Source organism: Hemitrygon akajei, unplaced genomic scaffold (assembly GCF_048418815.1).
Source record: "Hemitrygon akajei unplaced genomic scaffold, sHemAka1.3 Scf000075, whole genome shotgun sequence".
In the NCBI taxonomy this organism is placed as follows: Eukaryota; Metazoa; Chordata; class Chondrichthyes; order Myliobatiformes; family Dasyatidae; genus Hemitrygon; species Hemitrygon akajei.
Window position 1 is genome coordinate 2,600,376 of NW_027331961.1, and position 21,245 is coordinate 2,621,620.

A 21,245-nucleotide genomic window follows, 5' to 3' on the forward strand; every position below is an offset into this window, starting at 1 on the left:
ATCCATTTGAGAACAGGCCCAGGGACAGCAAATGCTTCACATACATTAAGCTTTTCATTCCAGAAATCATTATTATGAACAACTACTGTAATGAGCACATTTCCACGAGTAACAAACTATTTGGTGGCAGTATATTTATTTGAGAAAACCTGTTGTTTCCCTACTGCCACATTAACTGGACAAAGAACTTCTGAAGATTAGCGTGCTTATGTACACATGGAGCGAAAAAAATGGGGGAGATCTTCAATGATTTATCTGGGTGTGCATGTACTTGGGAGACAGAAATAGAGACGATAGAAATGTAGAAACGTTCGTCAGGTCATGGATTGTATCCAGTTTGCGGAACATGTGCTTGCTCTCCTGAAGTGAGTATAGATGGATAAATAAATCTCCAGGGCCTGACAACATATTCCCTGGAAGCATTTGGGACGCTAGTATTGAAACTGCGTGAATGCTGGCAGAGACATATAAAATGGTCATAGCTACAGATGATGTGCCAGCCGACCAGAAGAGAGCTAAATTTTCTCATTTGTGTGGGAAAGGTTCGGTAATAGAACATAGAACAATACAGCACAGTACAGGCTATTCGGCCCACAATGTTGTGCCGACCCTTAAGCCCTGCCTCTCATATAACCCTTCACCTTAAATTCCTTCATATACCTGTCTAGTCGACTGGTAAATTTCACTAGTGTTTCTGCCTCCACCACTGAATCAGGCAGTGCATTCCACGCACCAACCACTCTGAGTAAAAAAACCTTCCTCTAATATCCACCTTGAATTTTCCTCCCATTACCTTAAATCCATGTCCTCTTGTATGAGCAGTGGTGGTCTGAGGAAGAGACGCTGGCTGTCCACTCTATCTATTCCTCTTAATATCTTGTATAACTCTATCATGTCTCCTCTCATCCCCCTTCTCTCCAGAGAGTAAAGCCCTAGCTCCCTTAATCTCTGATCATAATGCATACTCTCTAAACCAGGCAGCATCCTAGAAAATCTCCTCTGTACCTTTTCCAATATTTCCACATCCTTCCTATGGTGAGGCGACCTGAACTGGACACAGTACTCCAAGTGTGGCCTAACCAGAGTTTTATCGGGCTGCATCATTACCTCACGACTCTTAAACTCTGTCCCTCCACTTATGAAAGCTAACACTCCACAAGCTTTCTTAACTACCATCTCTACCTGTGAGGAAACTTTCAGGAATCTGTGGACGTGTACCCCCAGATCCCTCTGCTCCTCTACACTGCCAACTAAATTGCCGTTTACTTTGTACTCTGCCTTGGAGTTTGTCCTTCCAAAGTGTACCACCTCACACTTCTCCGGGTTGAACTCCATCTGCCACTTCTCAGCCCAGTTCTGCAACCAATCAATGTCTCTCTGCAATCTTTGACAATCCCCAACACTATCCACAACACCACCAACTTTTGTGTCGTCTGCAAATTTGCCAACTCACCCTTCTACCCCTACATCTCGGTCGTTAATAAAAATCACGAAAAGTAGAGGTCCCAGAACAGATCCTTGTGGGACACCACGACACAACCCTCCAATCCGAATGTACTCCCTCCACCGACCCTCTGCTGTCTGCAGGCAAGCCAATTCTGAATCCTTTCCCTGGATCCAATGCCTTCTGACTTTCTGAATAAGCCTACCATGTGGTACTTTGTCAAATACCTTACTAAAATCCATGTAGATCGCATCCACTGAACTCCCCTCATCAATATGCCTGGTCATATCCTGAAGGAAAACTCTTTCAGGCTTGTTAGACACGATCTGCCCTTCACAAAGCCATGCTGACTGTCCCTGATCAGACCATGATTCTCTAAATGCCCATAGATCCTATCTCTAAGAATCTTTTCCAACAGCTTTCCCACCACAAACGTATGGCTCACTGGTCTATAATTACCCGGACTATCCGTAGTACCTTTTTTGAACAAGGGGACAACATTCACCTCCCTCCAATCCACCGGTACCATTCCCGTGGACAACGAGGACATAAAGATCCTAGCCAGAGGCTCAACAATCTCTTCCCTCGCATCGTAGAGCAGCCTGAGGAATATTCCGTCAGGCCCCGGGGGTTTATCCGTCCTGTATTTTAACAACTGCAATACCTCCTCTCAATATCAACATGCTCCAGATCTTCAACTTCACTCATATTGTCCTCACCGTCTTCAAGTTCCCTCTCATTGATGAATACTGAAGAGATGTATTCACTGAGGACATGGCTCACTTTCAAAGCCCCCAGGCACATCTTCCCATCTTTATCTCTAATCTGTCCTACCTTCCTTCCTGTCATCCTTTTGTTCTTCACAGAATTGAAGAATGCCTTGAGGTTTTCCTTTACCCTACTCGTCAAGACTTTCTCATACCCCCTTCTTGCTCCCCTCAGCGGCTTCTTCAGCTCCTTTCTTGCTACCCTATATTCAATAGACCCATCTGATCCTTGCTTCCTGAACCTCATATATGATGCCTTCTTCCATCTGACTAGATTTTCCACCTCACTTGTCACCCATAGTTCCTTCACCCTACCATTGTTTACCTTCCTCACTGGGACAAATTTATCCCTAACATCCACAAAAGATCCATAAACATCGACCACATGTCCATAGTACATTTCCCTGCAAGAACATCATCCCAATTCACACTAGCAAGTTCTAGCCTTATAGTCTCATAATTTGCTCCTCCCCAATTAAAAATTTTTCCTGTCCTCGCTGATTCCATCCTTTTCCATGATAATGTTAAAGGGCGGGGAGCGGCAGTCACTGTCCCCCAGATGCTCACCCACTGAGAGATCTGTGATTGACCCGGTTCGTTACCTAATACCAGATCCAGTATGGCATTCTCACTAGTCGGCCTGTCAACATCCTGTGACAGGAATCCGTCCTGGGCACACTTAACAAACTCTGCCCCAATTAAACCATTGAACTAATATGGTGCCAATCAATATTAGGGAAGTTAAAGTCACCCATGATGACAACCCTTTTACTTTTGCACCTTTCCAAAATCAGCCACCCAATCTGCTCCTCGGTATCTCTGCTGCTACCAGGGGGACTATAGAATACTCGAAATAGAGTGACTGCTCCCTTCCTGTTCCTGACCTACCTGTGCTGGCTCAAAATAGGATTCTGCTACATTACCCACACTTTGTGTAGCTCTAATAGTATCCCTGACCAGTGATGCTACCCTCCTCCCCTTTTTCCGCCCTCTCTATCCCTTTTAAAACACTGAAATCCAGGAATATTGAGAATCCATTCCTGCCCCGGTGCCAGACAAGTCTCTGTACTGACCATTACACCATAATTCCATGTATGTATGCAAGCTCTCAGTTCATCACCTTTGTTCCTGATGCTTCTTGCATTGAAGTACACGCACCTTAGCCCTTCTATCTTTACACCCTTTATTCTGCTTATCTTTCCTCAAAGCTTTTTTATATGTAGATCTGGCTTTACTCCATGCACTATACTTGCAGTTCTCGCATGACTTTTATCCTTCTCAACCTCACTATCTGCTCTAACACTCTGGATCCCCTCCCCCTGTAAATCTAGTATAAACCCCTCGGAACAGCACTAGCCAACCTTCCTGCAAGGATATTAGTCCGCTCCCAGTTTAGGTGCAACACGTCCCGTCAGAACAGGTCCCACCTTCCCTGGAACAAGGCCCAATTGTCCAGAAACATGAAGCCGTCCCTCCTACACCAAATCCGTAGCCAAGTATTTAGCTGCATTATCTCCCTATTTCTAGCCTCACTAGCACGTGGCACTAGTAGAAATCCTGAGATTACAACCTGTCCTTCAACTTTTCACCTAACTCCCTAAACTGTCTTTGCAGGACCTCGTCCTTCTTCCTTTCCATGTTATTGCTCAGCTCATTTTTAATTTTTACAGAGAGAGAGAGTCAGAGAACTGAAGGAGAGAAAACAAAAAACACAACGATGGCCACCCAGAACGAGAGGCCGTGAGAGATCTGGATCTCACTGCCTTGTCTGAACGGGTGAAAGATGGATCTACTCAGACAGATGGAGCAGTGTCCCGAAGGTGCGATTACCCGGTTTAACCTTCTCTGTCTGCAAGAACACAACCGGTGGAAGGGCCGCTTCCCGCGCCCTGGAATGATGTAAAACAATTGTAGATACCGGCTATCGATCCCGGTGAAGTTTGGACCCGATACGGGGCTGGGTGAGGAAGGTAAAGTTCCCGTGATAAACCTCAATGGATGAGTGCGGTCTCGGTATCACCACCCCATCACGCTCCTAGGACCAGGGCAAGAGGGGCCGAGCGGCGGCTCATCTCAGTCGGTATGTTGTGAAGGTCCCACAACACAGACCGACCCCTGCAGGTTCTGTCCAGCAAGCGCAGAGAGGCCTAGTAGGCCATTCGGCCCTTCTAGCCAGCACTGCCATTCACTGTGATCATGGCTGATCATACACAATCAGTACCCCGTTCATGCCCTCTCCCCATATTCCTTGACCCCGCTATCTATAAGAGCTCTACCTAACTCTCTCTTGAATGCATCCAGAGAGACTGGGGGAGTGTGAGAGAGAAACTAAGCCCCGGGCCTCAGTACCCCTTGTGCAATTGGATGCTAGAATTCCTCACGTGCAGAGTCCAGTCAGTCCGGATGGCCAAAGACCATCTCCTCCACAATGTCCGTCCGCACAGGAGCAACGCACAGCTGTGTAACCAGCCCCCGGCTCTACTCGGCCCGTCAGTGCGGCCAAGTACAACACCAACACCAGACAGAAGATCGCTGATGACACCACTGTTGTGGGCCGAGAATCTGCCAGAGTGGTGTAACAACTACAACAAGAAACAGATTGTAGACAGACAGAGAGAGAGAGAGAGAGAGAGAGAGAGAGAGAGAGAGAGAGGGAGAGAGAGAGAGAGGTAGAGAGAGAGAGACGGAGAGGGGGGGGGGGAGAGAGAGAGGAAGAGAAATTGTAGAAGGCATTGGTAAGGCCGAATTTGGAGTATTGTGAACAGTTCTGGTCACCGAATTATAGGAAAGATGTCAACAAAATAGAGAGAGTACAGAGAAGATTTCCTAGAATGTTACCTGGGTTTCGGCACCTAAGTTACAGGGAAAGGTTGAACAAGTTAGGTCTTTATTCTTTGGAGCGTAGAAGGTTGAGGGGGGATTTGATAGAGGTATTTAAAATGATGAGGGGGATAGATAGAGTTGGCGTGGATGGGCTTTTTCCATTGAGAGTAGTGGAGATTCAAACAAGAGGACATGTGATGAGAGTTAGGGGGCAAAGGTTTAAGGGTAGCACGAGGTGGAACTTCTTTACTCAGAGAGTGGTAGCTGTGTGGAACGAGCTTCCAGTAGAAGTGGTAGAGGCAGGTTCGATATTGTCATTTAAAGTAAAATTGGATAGGTATATGGACAGGAAAGGAATGGAGGGTTATGGGCTGAGTGCGGGTCGGTGGGACTAGCTGAGAGTAAGCGTTCGGCACGGTCTAGAAGGGCCGAGATGCCTGTTTCCGTGCTGTAATTGTTATATGGTTATCAATATTGTTATTCAATGCATTAACAAGCTAACACCATTGGTGGCAGTTCCAACAACAATTGATCAGTTGATTGGCAGTCTCCTGAGAGACATTCAGTGCTCAGCCGACTCTGTGACTGTTAATGAAGATGAACTGAAAGTGTTTCAAATTGTCATTTAAAGTAAAATTGAACAGGTATATGGACAGGAAAGGAATGGAGGGTTATGGGCTGAGTGCAGGTCGGTGGGACTAGGTGAGAGTAAGCGTTCGGCACGGACTAGAAGGGCCGAGCTGTAATTGTTATATGGTTATACGGTTATATGCCCAAGAGGAGAGAATCTTAAGGTTGCATGTGATGTCATGTATGCACTCTGATACCAAAATGTACTTTGAACGTTGAACCGGACTTCTCCTCATTGTCCCTTGCCAAATGCCTTATTACCCCGCGATCTCCGGTGCACGGAATGTAATGTTCCTTCGGAATATCATTCCCGCGACGCACAATCCAACGCTCCCCACTACCCGTTGTGTGTAGATCTTTTTCCATACGCATTTTGCACACGGAATTACTGGGACAATTTTGAACAATTCTGTTTCCTGGTCAGTGGGGTAAATTAGCCCTGGCGTGCGTGTCGATCTGAGTACATAGTTCGAATCCACTTGCCTTTCCTGTGACCTCTGCTCATTAATTCTTAATATGATTAAGAGTGTGCGGGGTGCCCGGTGTCGTCATAGGCTTGTGTGTACAAGGCGAGGGTGGGGGAGGGATCGGGTCTGACTTTGTGTTGGAACTCTGGTTAGGCCACACTTGGAGTACTGCGTCCAGTTCTGGTCACCTCACTATAGGAAGGATGTGGAGGCATTGGAAAGGGTACAGAGGAGATTTACCAGGATGCTGCCTGGTTTAGAGAGTATGGATTATGATCAGAGATTAAGGGAGCTAGGGTTTTACTCTTTGGAGTGAAGGAGGATGAGAGGAGACATGATAGAGGTGTGCAAGATATTAAGATGAATAGACAGAGTGGACAGCCAGCGCCTCTTCCCCAGGGCACCACTGCTCAGTACAAGAGGACATGGCTTTAAGGTAAGGGGAGGGAAGTTCAAGGGGGATATTAGAGGAAGGTTTTTCACTCAGAGAGTGGTTGGTGCGTGGAATGCACTGCCTGAGTCAGTGGTGGTGGCAGATACACTAGTGAAGTTTAGGAGACTACTAGACAGGTATCTGGAGGAATTTAAGGTGGTTGGTTATATGGGAGGCAGGGTTTGAGGGTCGGCACAACATTGTAATGTGCTGTACTATTCTGTGTTCTATGACTCTGTTGTTAAGTAGGTGGTTTCGGAGTGGCTAGTCTCCATGTACTTGGAGCCGCGTGATATAATAGGTCTCTGTCAGCATGGTTTCCTCGAGGGAAAACCCTGCCTGACGTATCTGTTGGAATTATTTGAAGAAATAACAAGCATGATAGACATTGGGGAGTCGGCGGATGTTGTGTGGTTGAATTTTCAGAAGGCCCTTGACAAGGTGCCACACAGGAGGCTGCATAACAAGTTAAGACCCGGTGGTTTTACCGGAAAGGTACTGGCACGGGACAAATACTGGCTGATTGGCAGGAGGCAGAGTGTGGGGGAGAAAGGGAACTTCTTCTGGTTGGCTGCCGGTGGCTCGTGCTGTTCCACGGGGGGTCTCTGTTGGGACCGATTCGTTTCACGTTATAATGCCGATGATTTGGATGATGGGATCGATGGCTTTGTTGCAAAGTTTGTAAAGGAGAGGCGCTTGGTGGCTCTGGGACTCTACTCATAGAGTCACAGAGAAACACGACATACAGGGACGCCCTTCGGCCCATCTAGCCCATGCGGAAACCATTTAAGCTGCATTATCCCAGCCCGCTGTAGCTGGATCATAGACCCCCAGAAGCCTCCTATCCGTGTACCTGTACAAATATCTCCTAAACGTTGGAATCGAGCTCGCACGGACCAGTCGTGCTCGCAGATCATTCCGCACTCTCAAGACCCTCTGAGTGAAGGCGTTCCCCCTCATGTTCCCCTTAAACTCCTCACCTTTCACCCTTAACCTTTGATCTCCGGTTGCAGTCCCACCCAACCACAGCGGATAAAGCCCGTGAACCTCCATCAAATCCCCTCTCAATCTTCTACGTTCTATAGAATCCTGACCCATTCAATGTTTCCAGAAACCACAGGCCCCGCAGACCCAGGAGCATCTCTGTGAATGTTCCCTATGCTCTGCACTCCTTTCCCGTAAGTAGGTCACATCCGTAAGGGGCCAGGGTCAGGTTCCATGCCCCAAGCGGAGGGCAAGAGCCCGAGAGAGGGCAAACCGAGGCGGGGAATAGCTGAGCGGGGGGAGGGACATGTCGGAGGGTGGGGGGAGGGACCAGATCTTTAAAGACGGCCCTGACAAGTGGCAAGAGAGTGAGAGAGGGTGAGAGAGAGAGTCAGCGAACGAACGAGTGCAACAGAGAGAGAGATGGCACCAGTGTGGACAAAAGAACAGCCGGCCACGACAGAGGTCCATAAGGTCGCAGATGAGGTTTGTTCCAAACTCTTCCAGAACCAGGAGCACAGTCCTCCCCACTCCCACACCCCTTAAACTGCCCTCCTCGGGGGGAATGAAGAGAGAGGGGGGTGAAAAAGTGAATAAAATAGTGATATATACATATATATATATATATCTCCAGGCGAGATAGGGGAGGGAGGGCAGAGAAATTTTCGAGCACGGAGAGGGAGAGAGAAGGAAAGAGCGGGAAGCAGAGAGAGCGAGCGAGAGAGAGAGAGAGAGAGAGAGAGAGAGAGAGAGAGAGAGAGAGAGAGAGAGAGAGAGAGAGAGAGAGAGAGAGAGAGAGAGAGAGAGAGAGAGAGAGAGAGAGAGAGAGAGAGAGAGAGAAGGTAGAGACACGGATGAAAGCTGAGAGTTCCAAAAGGAGAATTGGAGAGAAGGTAGACGGATACAGACGGGAAGAGGGAGAAGAGCGAGAGCGAGACGGGAAAAGTGTGAGAACGAGCAGGGAATGTGGAATGAGGGAGCAGAGAGTGAGGCGAAGGACAGGGCAGGAGAAGGGGAGAAAGATCAGTGACGGAGCGACGGAGATGTAGAAAAGCCCGGCCAGGGTAAAGAGTATAGAGGCAGACAGAAAGAGGGGGAAAGAGCAGGGGTTGGGGAGAGAGCGGTAAGAGAGAGAGACGTTGAAGCGGGGTGAGAGAGCAGGGAAATCGAAGAGAGGGGGAAGAGGGAGACGGTGAGGGGGTGAGAGAGCAGGGGAGGCGGAGAGAGAGGGAAGAGGGAGACGGTGAAAGGGGTGAGAGAGCAGGGGAGGCGGAGAGAGAGGGGAGAGGGAGACGGTGAAGGGGGTGAGAGAGCAGGGGAGGCGGAGAGAGAGGGAAGAGACGGTGAGGGGGTGAGAGAGCAGAGCAATCGGAGAGAGAGAGGAGGGAGAGAGTGAGGGGGTGAGAGAGCAGAGGGGTCGGAGAGAGGGGGAGAAGGGAGACGGGGAATGGGGTGAGAGAGCAGGGGAGGCGGAGAGAGAGGGAAGACAGACGGTGAGGGGGGGTGAGAGAGCAGAACGATCGGAGAGAGGGGGAGGAGGGACACGGTGAGGGGTTGAAAGAGCAGGGGAGGCGGAGAGAGTGGGAAGGGGAGATGCAGTGAGGATAAAATGATCGATCAGAGAAAGACGAGGAAGAGTGGGGAGTAAGGGAATCGGGGAGAGGGGAAAGAGGGAGACGGAGTGTGGGTGGTCAGAGAGAGACGAGGAAGAGTGGGGAGTAAGGGAATCGGGGAGAGGGGAAAGAGGGAGACGGAGTGTGGGTGGTCAGAGAGAGACGAGGAAGAGTGGGGAGTAAGGGAATCGGAGAGAGGGGAAAGAGGGAGACGGAGTGTGGGTGGTCAGAGAGAGACGAGGAAGAGTGGGGAGTAAGGGAATCGGGGAGAGGGGAAAGAGGGAGACGGAGTGTGGGTGGTCAGAGAGAGACGAGGAAGAGTGGGGAGTAAGGGAATCGGGGAGAGGGGAAAGAGGGAGACGGAGTGTGGGTGGTCAGAGAGAGACGAGGAAGAGTGGGGAGTAAGGGAATCGGAGAGAGGGGAAAGAGGGAGACGGAGTGTGGGTGGTCAGAGAGAGACGAGGAAGAGTGGGGAGTAAGGGAATCGGAGAGAGGGGAAAGAGGGAGACGGAGTGTGGGTGGTCAGAGAGAGACGAGGAAGAGTGGGGAGTAAGGGAATCGGAGAGAGGGGAAAGAGGGAGACGGAGTGTGGGTGGTCAGAGAGAGACGAGGAAGAGTGGGGAGTAAGGGAATCGGGGAGAGGGGAAAGAGGGAGACGGAGTGTGGGTGGTCAGAGAGAGACGAGGAAGAGTGGGGAGTAAGGGTACGAGGTGGGGAAAGGCGAGAGAGAGACGGAACGAGGAAAAGCGGAGAAATGGAGGGGGGGGGGAAGAGAAAAAGAAATGATACCGCCACTCGCTTCCGGACACCCTTCCTCGTCCCGCTCTGTCCTCTCCGGGAGATTCAGAAGTTTGTGTTGTTCCTGTCCAGGTGAAGTCCGACGCGGAGAGTCACATCCACGCCTTAGAGCAGATATTCGTCGCGAAAACGTACCGTGAGCAGGACCAGACCATCATGCTGGGAAAACTTCTGCTGATCAAGGTCGAGTTTCCACACAGAAGCGGGAAGGAAGCAGAGCTGGGAGGGGAATGGAGACCGGGAGAGGGTGGGAGGGGTATGGAAACCGGGAGCGAGTGGGAGGGGAATGGAGACCGGGAGCGGGTGGGAGGGGAATGGAGTCGGGGAGCGGGTGGGAGGGGAATGGTGACCGGGAGCGGGTAGGAGGGGAATGGAGACCGGGAGGGGCTGGGAGGGGAGAGGTGTAGGGGAGATTAGGATTAACAGAGACGGGAAGGGTGCAGGGGCTGGGAGGGGAATAGAGCTCGAGAGGGGTGGGAGGGGAATGGAGTCCGGGAGGGAGTGGGAAGGTAGAGGTGTACAGGAGGTTAGGATTAACAGAGACGGGAAGGGAGCAGGTCTGGCAGGGGAATGGAGACCGGGAGCGGGTGGGAGGGGAATGGAGACCGAGAGCGGGTGGGAGGGGAATGGAGACCGGGAGGGGTGGGAGGGGAATGGAGATCGGGAGGGTGTTGGAGGGGAATGGAGACCGGGAGCGGGTGGGAGGGGAATGGAGTCGGGGAGCGGGTGGGAGGGGAATGGAGTCGGGGAGCGGGTGGGAGGGGAATGGTGACCGGGAGCGGGTGGGAGGGGAATGGAGACCGGGAGGGGCTGGGAGGGGAGAGGTGTAGGGGAGATTAGGATTAACAGAGACGGGAAGGGTGCAAGGGCTGGGAGGGGAATAGAGCTCGAGAGGGGTGGGAGGGGAATGGAGTCCGGGAGGGGGTGGGAAGGTAGAGGTGTACAGGAGGTTAGGATTAACAGAGACGGGAAGGGAGCAGGTCTGGCAGGGGAATGGAGACCGGGAGGGGTGGGAGGGGAATGGAGATCGGGAGGGTGTTGGAGGGGAATGGAGACCGGGAGGGGGTGGGAGGGGAATGGAGACGGGAGGGGATTGGAGACCGGGAGGGGTTGGGAAGGGAATGGAGACCGGGAGGTGGTGGGAGGGGAATGGAGACCGGGAGAGGGTGGGTGGGGAATGGAGACCGGGAAGGGTGGGATGGGAATGGAGACCGGGAGAGGGTGGGAGGGGAATGGAGACCGGGAAGGGTGGGATGGGAATGGAGATCGGAAGGGTGTGGGAGGGGAATGGAGACGGGGAGGGGTGGGAGGGGAATGGAGTCCGGGAGGGGGTGGGAAGGTAGAGGTGTACAGGAGGTTAGGATTAACAGAGACGGGAAGGGAGCAGGTCTGGCAGGGGAATGGAGACCGGGAGAGGGTGGGAGGGGAATGGAGACCGGGAGCGGGTGGGAGGGGAATGGAGACCGGGAGGGGTGGGAGGGGAATGGAGATCGGGAGGGTGTTGGAGGGGAATGGAGACCGGGAGCGGGTGGGAGGGGAATGGAGTCGGGGAGCGGGTGGGAGGGGAATGGAGACCGGGAGGTGGTGGGAGGGGAATGGAGACCGGGAGAGGGTGGGAAGGTAGAGGTGTACAGGAGGTTAGGATTAACAGAGACGGGAAGGGAGCAGGTCTGGCAGGGGAATGGAGACCGGGAGCGGGTGGGAGGGGAATGGAGACCGAGAGCGGGTGGGAGGGGAATGGAGACCGGGAGGGGTGGGAGGGGAATGGAGATCGGGAGGGTGTTGGAGGGGAATGGAGACCGGGAGCGGGTGGGAGGGGAATGGAGTCGGGGAGCGGGTGGGAGGGGAATGGAGTCGGGGAGCGGGTGGGAGGGGAATGGTGACCGGGAGCGGGTGGGAGGGGAATGGAGACCGGGAGGGGCTGGGAGGGGAGAGGTGTAGGGGAGATTAGGATTAACAGAGACGGGAAGGGTGCAAGGGCTGGGAGGGGAATAGAGCTCGAGAGGGGTGGGAGGGGAATGGAGTCCGGGAGGGGGTGGGAAGGTAGAGGTGTACAGGAGGTTAGGATTAACAGAGACGGGAAGGGAGCAGGTCTGGCAGGGGAATGGAGACCGGGAGGGGTGGGAGGGGAATGGAGATCGGGAGGGTGTTGGAGGGGAATGGAGACCGGGAGGGGGTGGGAGGGGAATGGAGACGGGAGGGGATTGGAGACCGGGAGGGGTTGGGAAGGGAATGGAGACCGGGAGGTGGTGGGAGGGGAATGGAGACCGGGAGAGGGTGGGTGGGGAATGGAGACCGGGAAGGGTGGGATGGGAATGTAGACCGGGAGAGGGTGGGAGGGGAATGGAGACCGGGAAGGGTGGGATGGGAATGGAGATCGGAAGGGTGTGGGAGGGGAATGGAGACGGGGAGGGGTGGGAGGGGAATGGAGTCCGGGAGGGGGTGGGAAGGTAGAGGTGTACAGGAGGTTAGGATTAACAGAGACGGGAAGGGAGCAGGTCTGGCAGGGGAATGGAGACCGGGAGAGGGTGGGAGGGGAATGGAGACCGGGAGCGGGTGGGAGGGGAATGGAGACCGGGAGGGGTGGGAGGGGAATGGAGATCGGGAGGGTGTTGGAGGGGAATGGAGACCGGGAGCGGGTGGGAGGGGAATGGAGTCGGGGAGCGGGTGGGAGGGGAATGGAGACCGGGAGGTGGTGGGAGGGGAATGGAGACCGGGAGAGGGTGGGAGGGGAATGGAGACCGGGAGAGGGTGGGAGGGGAATGGAGACCAGGAGGGGGTGGGATGGGAATGGAGATCGGAAGGGTGTGGCAGGGGAATGGAGACGGGGAGGGGTGGGAGGGGAATGGAGACCAGGAGGGCTGCCAGGGACTTAGACGGTGTTCGGGAGAGAGAGTAAGATGGAGATGGGGACGGACATAGCGGAGCGAGTGCATGACGGAGACTTCAGGAGATGTAGGAGCTGGAGGGGGTGACGTGACGAGGAGTGGTTCATGGGAGCGAGGAGGTGACGGAGACCGGGAGGGTTAGAGGGGAGGGAGGGGATGACAATGAAGTGGACGGGGTGCGTCAGAGACGGGGAGGAGTGTAGGGGAGGGAACGTATGACGGAGTCGGAGAGGGGTTTAGGGGAGGGAGGGGGTGACGGAGACGGGGAGAGGTGTAAGGGAGGTTAGGATTAACAAAGACGGGGAGGGATGTGGGGGAGGGAGGGACGATTAAAACTGGGCGGTAGTGTAGGGTATGGAGGGGTGATAGAGACGGGGAGGGGTGTAGGGGAGGAAGCGGTGTTGGAGTCGGGGAGGGGAGTAGGGGAGGAGGGTTGAAGGAGACGGGGAGGGGTGTAGGGGAGAAGGGTTTGAAGGAGTCGGGGAGGGGAGCAGTGAGGGATGAAGTGGCGGAGATGTGGAGGGAAGTCTCGCGAGAGCGCGGGTCACGGAGATGGCAGTGGGAAGGAGGGTTTAGCGGACGGGACTCTCATGACTAACCGTGTGACCCTCCCCACAGGTCGATATTGGAAACCCCAACAACTTCGTCCACATGGAGGTGTTCGTTCCCAGTAACAAACTGCCAGTTCTGGTGGCGATCCAGGAAAACTACAAGAATTGCGATCCGCTGCAACCCTTGGTCTGAGAAATGAGAGTTTCCTGACCGTTGCCAACCCCTCGCTGTGCTTGGCGCCCACCCCTCGGGAATATTCCCCTCACTCCCTACAAAGCTCGTCACACGGGGTAGTTGGGACACCCTTCAGCTACCCACTGTTTAATGCTGGGTTTGGTTCTTCCTGTCCACAGATCCCAGACACTCACCCACCTCCCCCAGACCCTACACACCCACCTTACCCCCGCCAACTCACCGACACGTCCCGCGCTCCCGGAATACCAGCAGACCCACCTCTCCAGCTCGCTGAGGCCACCTGAACCGTCAGCTGTTCGATGCACAAGCTTTCGCCAATAAAACGATTTGATCCGATTGGTCGTCTGGTCGTCTTTAACCATCCCCTCTTTCGGATGCTGGGGGGGTGGGGGGCAACGCTGCCGGGGCAGCTAGTGCGGATGTGTGAGGGGGAGGGGGGAGCGGGATGTTTGCAGGCCGCTGAACTACAGTCTCACGGAGATCCAATCGGAGGGAGGCGGTCACGGAGACGGGGGGGGCGCGGTTCGAGGTGGCGTGTGGAGGGGAATCACTGTGAGGTGTGGATGGTGTCAGCGGGAGCAGAGGGCGGGGTCAGTGGGAGGTGGGCGGGATGAGAGGAAATAGAGGGCGGAGTCAGTGGGAGGTGGGCGGGATGAGAGGAAATAGAGCGCGGGGTTCGTGGGAGTTGGGGGCGCGTCAGTTGGACGAGGGGCGGGTTTTGCGGGAGGAGAGGTCGGGATCAGTGGAGAGAGGGGGCGAGTGGAGAGAACGGTTCTTGTTGTACAATCTGCGGCAGGGAGCGCGTATGAGGGACACCTTTCAATCTGGGCGGCGATCGAGATTTTCAAAGGCAGAGTTTCGGGGCAATTCACGAAGAAGAGCTCCGACCAGCGACCAGTCGGCGTCTGGGATTGGTTAGCAACAGCAAGTTAAAGGAAGGCTGTGCCAAGCGCGGCGGCGGTCGTCTGCGTGGTGTTACGTACACGCAACCCTGGGGAGAGTACCTGTTACATGCTCGCAACCCTGTAAAGGTATCAGCAGCAACAGGACACACCTGACTTTGCAGTTAACAGTCACCATTTTATTAGTAACTACTAAATATAGTAACTTAACCTGGTAATCAAAAGTTAGCAGCATTATGCATACATCGGAGTACAGATAAAGTTCGCCAAACAAAGGCAAGCTCGGGTGGTAATAGGTACAATCTTACGATGGTATGTTAGAAAGTTCGGTTCAGTTCCAATGCAGAGTTGTTGTTGTTGTGCTGAGGGAGATATTTGTAACCCAAGGCGAAATCCAGGATAGGAGGAACGCCAATAAACAGGTGTCGTCGATCTTCCCGCTGTCCTCCGAATCCTCGCTCGCAGCTTCACCAACAGTAGCTGATCACAAAGGGAGACCCGAGTTCGACCCGGAGAAGTGTGAGGTGGTACACTTCGGAAGGACAAACTCCAAGGCAGAGTACAAAGTAAAAGGCAGGATACTTGGTAGTGTGGAGGAGCGGGAGGGGACATGTCCACAGATCCCTGAAAGTTACCTCCCAGGTAGACAGGGTAGTTAAGAAAGCTTATGGGGTGTTGGCAATGGAACAACTTTGCTACCGTCGGTTCGTTGCTCCGTTATCAATAATTATAACCCAAACATTCCAACTAAACAGAGCATCACCTCATCAGCTACCCACAGAGCAGCCATTTCATTATAACCCTGCAGAGAAGCCATTTTATATATGCAGTTAACATACAGTTAATAATGAGGACCCTACCATCGGTTACCCCTCCGTGTGCTACACGTTCCTCACCCTCACCCGCGGAGGCATTTCCCCGTCTTTCCGCTGTATTCTTTTTGGAGTGGCTTTTGACTGTCAATTTCTGACGGCAGTTTTGTGTCACTTATGAGTTCTTGTTCTGCTTGGCCGTTCTTGATTGCGGTTCCGACCGAGTCTTTAGTTCTGCCCGTTGCGCTGAGGTAACGGGAACCACGCTTCCTGACGTTAGTATTTCACGTCCGGGAACAACAGTCCACTCCAGCCATTGGAATTGCTCTTCCAATCATCGAGGGATAATCAGTTTTGCAGAATCAAATCTCTGGTATAAGAAGAAATTGCCATAGGTTTGGTCCGCAACCCCGGGAGAATCTGTGATGCGGCGTCAAAGGAGGGGTTGATGCTGCGCCCTAGTGTTCGTTCAGGGAGATATCCAGGTATATTGTGTTAGACTGTAGATTTCTGCAACATACATGGACACAGGGTCTTAGACTACATTTTCCTGTGTGACTTCCATCATGTGTTTATCGTTAACATCTCGGATAAATGGTTTAGTTGTAGCAGCGAATCTTAATGCAGGTGCAGACAATGACGGTTTTAATGTTTGAAACACTTTCAGTTCTTCATTAACAGCCACAGAGTCGGCTGAGCACTGAAAGTCTCTCAGGAGATTGCCAATCATCTGAGCAATTGCTGTTAGAACTGACACCACTGGTGTTAGCTTGTTAATACATTGATTGACAATAGTTTCAGCTTCAGTCCTGGGTGTGTTCACTCTTTTGCTCTGTATTCAAGCAAGCTATGGCACGTTTGTCAGTCTTAATGTTTTATCGCTGTCCTCCTCACCTGACGCGCCAGGGGTCGCTGTAGAGCGCAGGTCATGACTGGCCTGCAATTCCTCTGAGTTCGGATGGTGTCACTGTACCGGGATACTGCCCAAGTGTGGGCTGAAATAATTCGGAACTTCGGACGGGGCTGGCGACGGTGGGGTGGGGGGCGGGTGATTCCCAGGCTGGAGCTTCAAAGTGGCGTCACTATAAGCGTCGCCGGCAGGCCCCCGCCCCTTTGAAGTCCCTGCTCAGTTTTCTTTTCACAATCATTCAGTTTGCTTCGGAGCTCCGCACAGTTCACTTCGATTGAATTGTAATCATAATGTTTGTCTTTTGCTCGTTCGGTGAATGCAGCGACCTGCTCTCTGGGCTCTGTACTGGCTCAATGCTGTTGGTTTTGCAGCGTGTCGCGGGCTTTTGCGCTTCTTTCCCAACCGATCAGTCGACGTCTTTACTCGCCTCTTCATCTGCCCACTGTTGATGAAACTGACCTCACGGTCTTATCTCCAAATTACATATTCCCGGTTTTCACTCACTCTCAGGAATTCTCTGGATTTCAGCCGATTCTCAATAACCTTACAATGGCGGCAATTCTATCTGATGCTTTCATTAATTTTATAAAACTGAGACGATGGTTAGACGGGGTTCTTCTTTTCAATCTTTTTCCGAAATATATATGTTCCATTTTTATATACTACGATCAGCTTTTATTTTTCTTCAGCTTTATTAATTCTATACATATTAATCTGTCGATGTTTTGTAATATTTTACAGCTGTAGAAGATTATGTACCAATGAAAAGATTCTAAAAATGAAAATGATTTATTCAGGTGGCAGCTCTTAGTACGTTTCACAGATTTGGTTAATGTTTTAATTCGATCTTATTTTTACCTACTTTTGTTGCGTTTACCGCGATCTCGTAATGTTAATAGCTTGCAACCGAAGTTTCAATAACTTGTCCTGCAACCCAGAGTTTCCTCGCGGGTTTGCACGTGTTCTGCCCCATCACATGTACGTATGAGATCTCTCGTGAGATCCATCGGCCAGGAAGGTGGTGTTACAACAGTCCCTGGAGAGCGCAGGGCATGCCGTGTCCCAGACCTCATGGTCATCCACTGCAAGCAAGGATGACCGCAGTTTGGGACACCTGATTGTACAACTGGACTCGGACCTCAGACAACCACCAGTACTATCCAATGGTGCCCTGGACCCACAGCTTGTCGAGTTATTTATTTAAGCATAGGCCCGGCCGGCCCTTCGAGCTGCGCTGCCCAATCACGGGACAACTTACGGCGACCAATTACGAGGCAAGGGAATAGATTTCTGAGCCTCTGGCTCGGATCTTTACCTCCTCGTTGTCCACGGGAATGGTACCGGAGGGTTGTAGGGAGGCGAATATTGTCCCCTTGTTCAAAAAAAGTAGTAGGGGTAGTCCAGGTAATTACAGACCAGTCAGCCTTACGTCTGTGGTGGGAAAGCTGTTGGAAAAGATTCTTAGAGATAGGATCTATGGGCATTTAGAGAATCATAGTCTGATCAGGGACAGTCAGCATGGCTTTGTGAAGAGCAGATCGTGTCGAACAAGCCTGATACAGTTCTTTGAGCAGGTGACCAGGCATATAGATGAGGATAGTGCAGTGGATGTGAACTACATGGATTTTAGTAAGGCATTTGACAAGGTTCCACACGGTAGGCTTATTCAGAAAGTCAGAAGGCATGGGATCCAGGGAAGTTTGGCCAGGTGGATTCAGAATTGGTTTGCCTGCAGAAGACAGAGGGTCGTGGTAGAGGGAGTACATTCGGATTGGAGGGTTGTGACTAGTGGTGTCCCACAAGGATCTGTTCTAGGACCTCTACTTTTCGACACAAAGGTTGGTGGTGTTGTAGATACTGTAGAGGATTGCCGAAGATTGCAGAGAGACATCGATAGAATGCAGAAGTGAGCTAAGAAGTGGCAGATGGAGTTCAACCCCAAGAAGTGTGAGGTGGTAAGTTTGGAAGGACAAACTCCAAGGCAGAGTACAAAGTAAATGGCAGAATATTTGGTAGTATAGAGGAGCTGAGAGATCTGGGTGTACATGTCCTCAGATCCCCGAAAGTTGTCTCACAGAGATAGGGTAGTTAAGAAAGCTTATGGGGTGTTAGCTTTCATAAGTCGAGGGATAGAGTTTGGATGACGCGGTGTAAGGATGCAGCTGTATAAAACTCTGATTAGGCCACACTTGGAGTCCTGTTTCGAGTTCTGATCACCTCACTATAGGAAGGATGTGGAAGCATTGGAAAGGGTACAGAGGAGATTTACTAGGATTCTGCCTGGTTTAGAGAGTATGGATTATGATCAGAGATCATGGGAGCTAGGAGTTTACTCTTTGGAGAGAAGGCGGATGAGAGGAGACATGATAGAGGTGTACAAGATATTAAGAGGAATAGATAGAGTGGACAGCCAGCGCCTCTTCCCCAGGGCACCACTGCTCAGTACAAGAGAATTCGGCTTTAAGGTAAGGGGAGGGAAGTTCAAGGGGGATATTAGAGGAAGGTTTTTCACTCAGTGAGTGTTTGGTGCGTGAAATACACTGCCTGAGTCAGTGGTGGAGGCAGATCCACTAGTGAAGTTTAAGAGACTACTAGACAGGTATATGGAGGAATTTAAGGTGGGGGGGGCGGTTATATGGGAGGCAGGCATTGAGGGTCGGCACAACACTGTGGGCCGAAGGGCCTGTAATGTGCTGTACTATTCTATATTCTATGTTCTAGTAACCCACCAACCGGTGGGAGGAGACCGACGCGGTCGCCGGGGAACGGACATGTTCCTTGCAGTCAGCGGTAGGAGTTGAACCCGTGTTGGTTGTGTAGTAAAGAAGTTGTGAAAACCACCGATTCTCACAGGTTATTTCAAATGAGGAAGGCAATTATTACCGTCCGTTTCAAGTCCTTAAATTTTCACAGTCACCCTTACCGACCATGCCAAAGTGTATTCTAATGGCATATGATGCTTTTAATCCAAATCTCTTTCTTTTTTTGTTATTTATTTTTATTGAAGTTCATCATCAAACATTTCCATAAGATGTATTTCAGACATTGTACATATATATCATATAATCATATATATCACAAATCTCCACATAGTATTTATCTGAGGTATACAGTTATAGAAAAGAGTGGAAAGAAAAAACAAGCAAACTGAAAACAAAACTATATACAAATATGGAATAATCTTTTTTTAACAATATATTCATTAATGTGTGAAAATAAAATCAGGCCTATGAGGTATTATGTAGTTAAACCTTTTTTCCCAGTATGAATCAAATTGTTCCAGCTTATTATTAACAGATGCTGTTATCTTCTCCATTTTGGAAATGTCCATTGTAATTTCCATCCATGTATTTAAAGTTAGGCTCTCCTGTGATAACCATTTCCTAGTAAGAGTCTTTTTACCAGCCACCAAAAGGATATTCATTAAATATTTATCTCTTTACAAACATTCTTGAGGTATATACCCAAAATATATGGTTTTACTCTCCACGAGTATTTCACATTTAAAGATGTCTTGTAGGGCATTGTGTATCCCCCTCCAATAGTCTTTGATAACAGGGCAGTCCCAAAAAATATGATAATGATTTGCATTTTGATTTCCACAATTTCTCCAGCAAACAGGGAGGTTACGATCATAATGGGAGTTCTGAGAATGTGTAATAAAATATCTTATCAAGTTTTTCCATCCGAACTCCCTCCATTTCTGTGAACTGATACACTTCCATTGATATCTCCATATTATTTTCCCTTCTTCCTCAGATATAATTATCCCTCCTTCCTTCTCCCATTTTATTTTAATGTATGAAGTCGAATGTGTGTTAAGATTTGACAAACCCTTATACATACATGAAATGATTCTACTACCGTTATCTGAATTATACCCCTCGATGTGCGGCCCTCAGAATGCCCCGATTGCCCCCTCGCTATCTTCTTTTCAAATCTCCCTCCGGCTAAGCAGAGTTCACTATCTCCTCTCTGTCTGCGGTATGTATAAATATATATTTTTTCCCAATAAGAATTTTGTGCTTGAGATAGCGAGAAGCGTATCACTGATGGTCAGTGGGGAAATTATCCCTCTTGAGTCTGTCGATCTCACAGTTCAAATCCAGTTGCCTTTCGCTGCATCTATCTGTATTTATTCCTGATCTCGGTGTCTAACTTTGTTCATTCCCGATTTATTAGGAGGATGAGGCGTGCCAGGTATAGGCACAGGTTTGTGAATCAAGGTGGGGGTGGGGTGAGACATCGGGATGGGGTATTGCTTTAGAATTGTCTACGTGTCGGAAGATACGTGGCGCGGAGGGGTTTTGTAGGCCGTGGGGTGTTGCTGAGGGTCAGAGGGTATTTGGTGGGGACGTTCAGTCCGGCCGACTGCGTTTCGCAGGTTTGCGGACGGCACTGGAGCTTGCAATTGAGAATTGTTTTGTGTGGTTGTGTTTGGGATTATAGATAGGGTTAAAGCGTCAGTCCGTGGGCAGCGGCGGAATTATCCGTTTTGTCTTTGTCGACCTGTTCAGTGGAAATTCAGTGTCATTGCACCATTCCACACTGGAATGCTCCACACCTTCATTCACGTGTTTGATTAATCGTTTGTCTTTCTGTGAATGTCTGTTTCTGCATATCGTATCCGTGTGGGTGAAGTTTTCCTGAACCTCAACGCTCTGGCACTGAAGACCAGTCCGCTAATTGCTCACCTGGGCAGCGGCAGGTCAAGCATTGAAGGGAGCGGAGGGATTCTGTTGTGTTGCACCGCTGCTATTGTGCCACTGGGCGGCGCACTGGTCCGATGTTTTGGCAGTGCGATGATCACGCGATGGTGCAATACACTTCTCATCCGCGGCTTCAGGGGCCGTCGCTGTTCAGGTGCTGATCTTATACAACTCCGTCATGGACGGTTTCGAAGGCGGCTCCGAAAAGAGGAGGGTTGTGGTTTGGGGCTTGGAACTCCGTCCCGTAAAAATCCCAGTGGTAGAGAAATTCCAAAGGGCGCCCTAAAGTCCTCATTCCCGACAGTATTTGCAGAACAT

At 51.0% G+C, this 21,245-nt stretch overlaps 1 protein-coding gene across 3 annotated transcripts; it reads left to right on the forward strand.

Moving 5' to 3' along the window:
- Positions 1–6,929: 6,929 nt before the first annotated feature.
- LOC140722328 (cystatin-B-like) lies at positions 6,930–13,930 on the forward strand. Of its 3 annotated transcripts, none has more exons than XM_073037102.1 (3): positions 6,930–7,059; positions 10,032–10,142; positions 13,466–13,930. In XM_073037102.1, exons 1-3 carry the CDS (start codon positions 6,943–6,945, stop codon positions 13,589–13,591), a joined length of 354 nt encoding a protein of 117 aa, XP_072893203.1. In that variant the 5' UTR covers positions 6,930–6,942; the 3' UTR covers positions 13,592–13,930. The 3 variants fall into 3 exon arrangements, with proteins under 3 accessions (XP_072893203.1, XP_072893204.1, XP_072893205.1); XM_073037103.1 differs by lacking the exon at positions 6,930–7,059 and adding an exon at positions 7,903–8,034; XM_073037104.1 differs by lacking the exon at positions 6,930–7,059 and adding an exon at positions 8,383–8,441.
- The last annotated feature ends 7,315 nt before the right edge of the window (positions 13,931–21,245 follow it).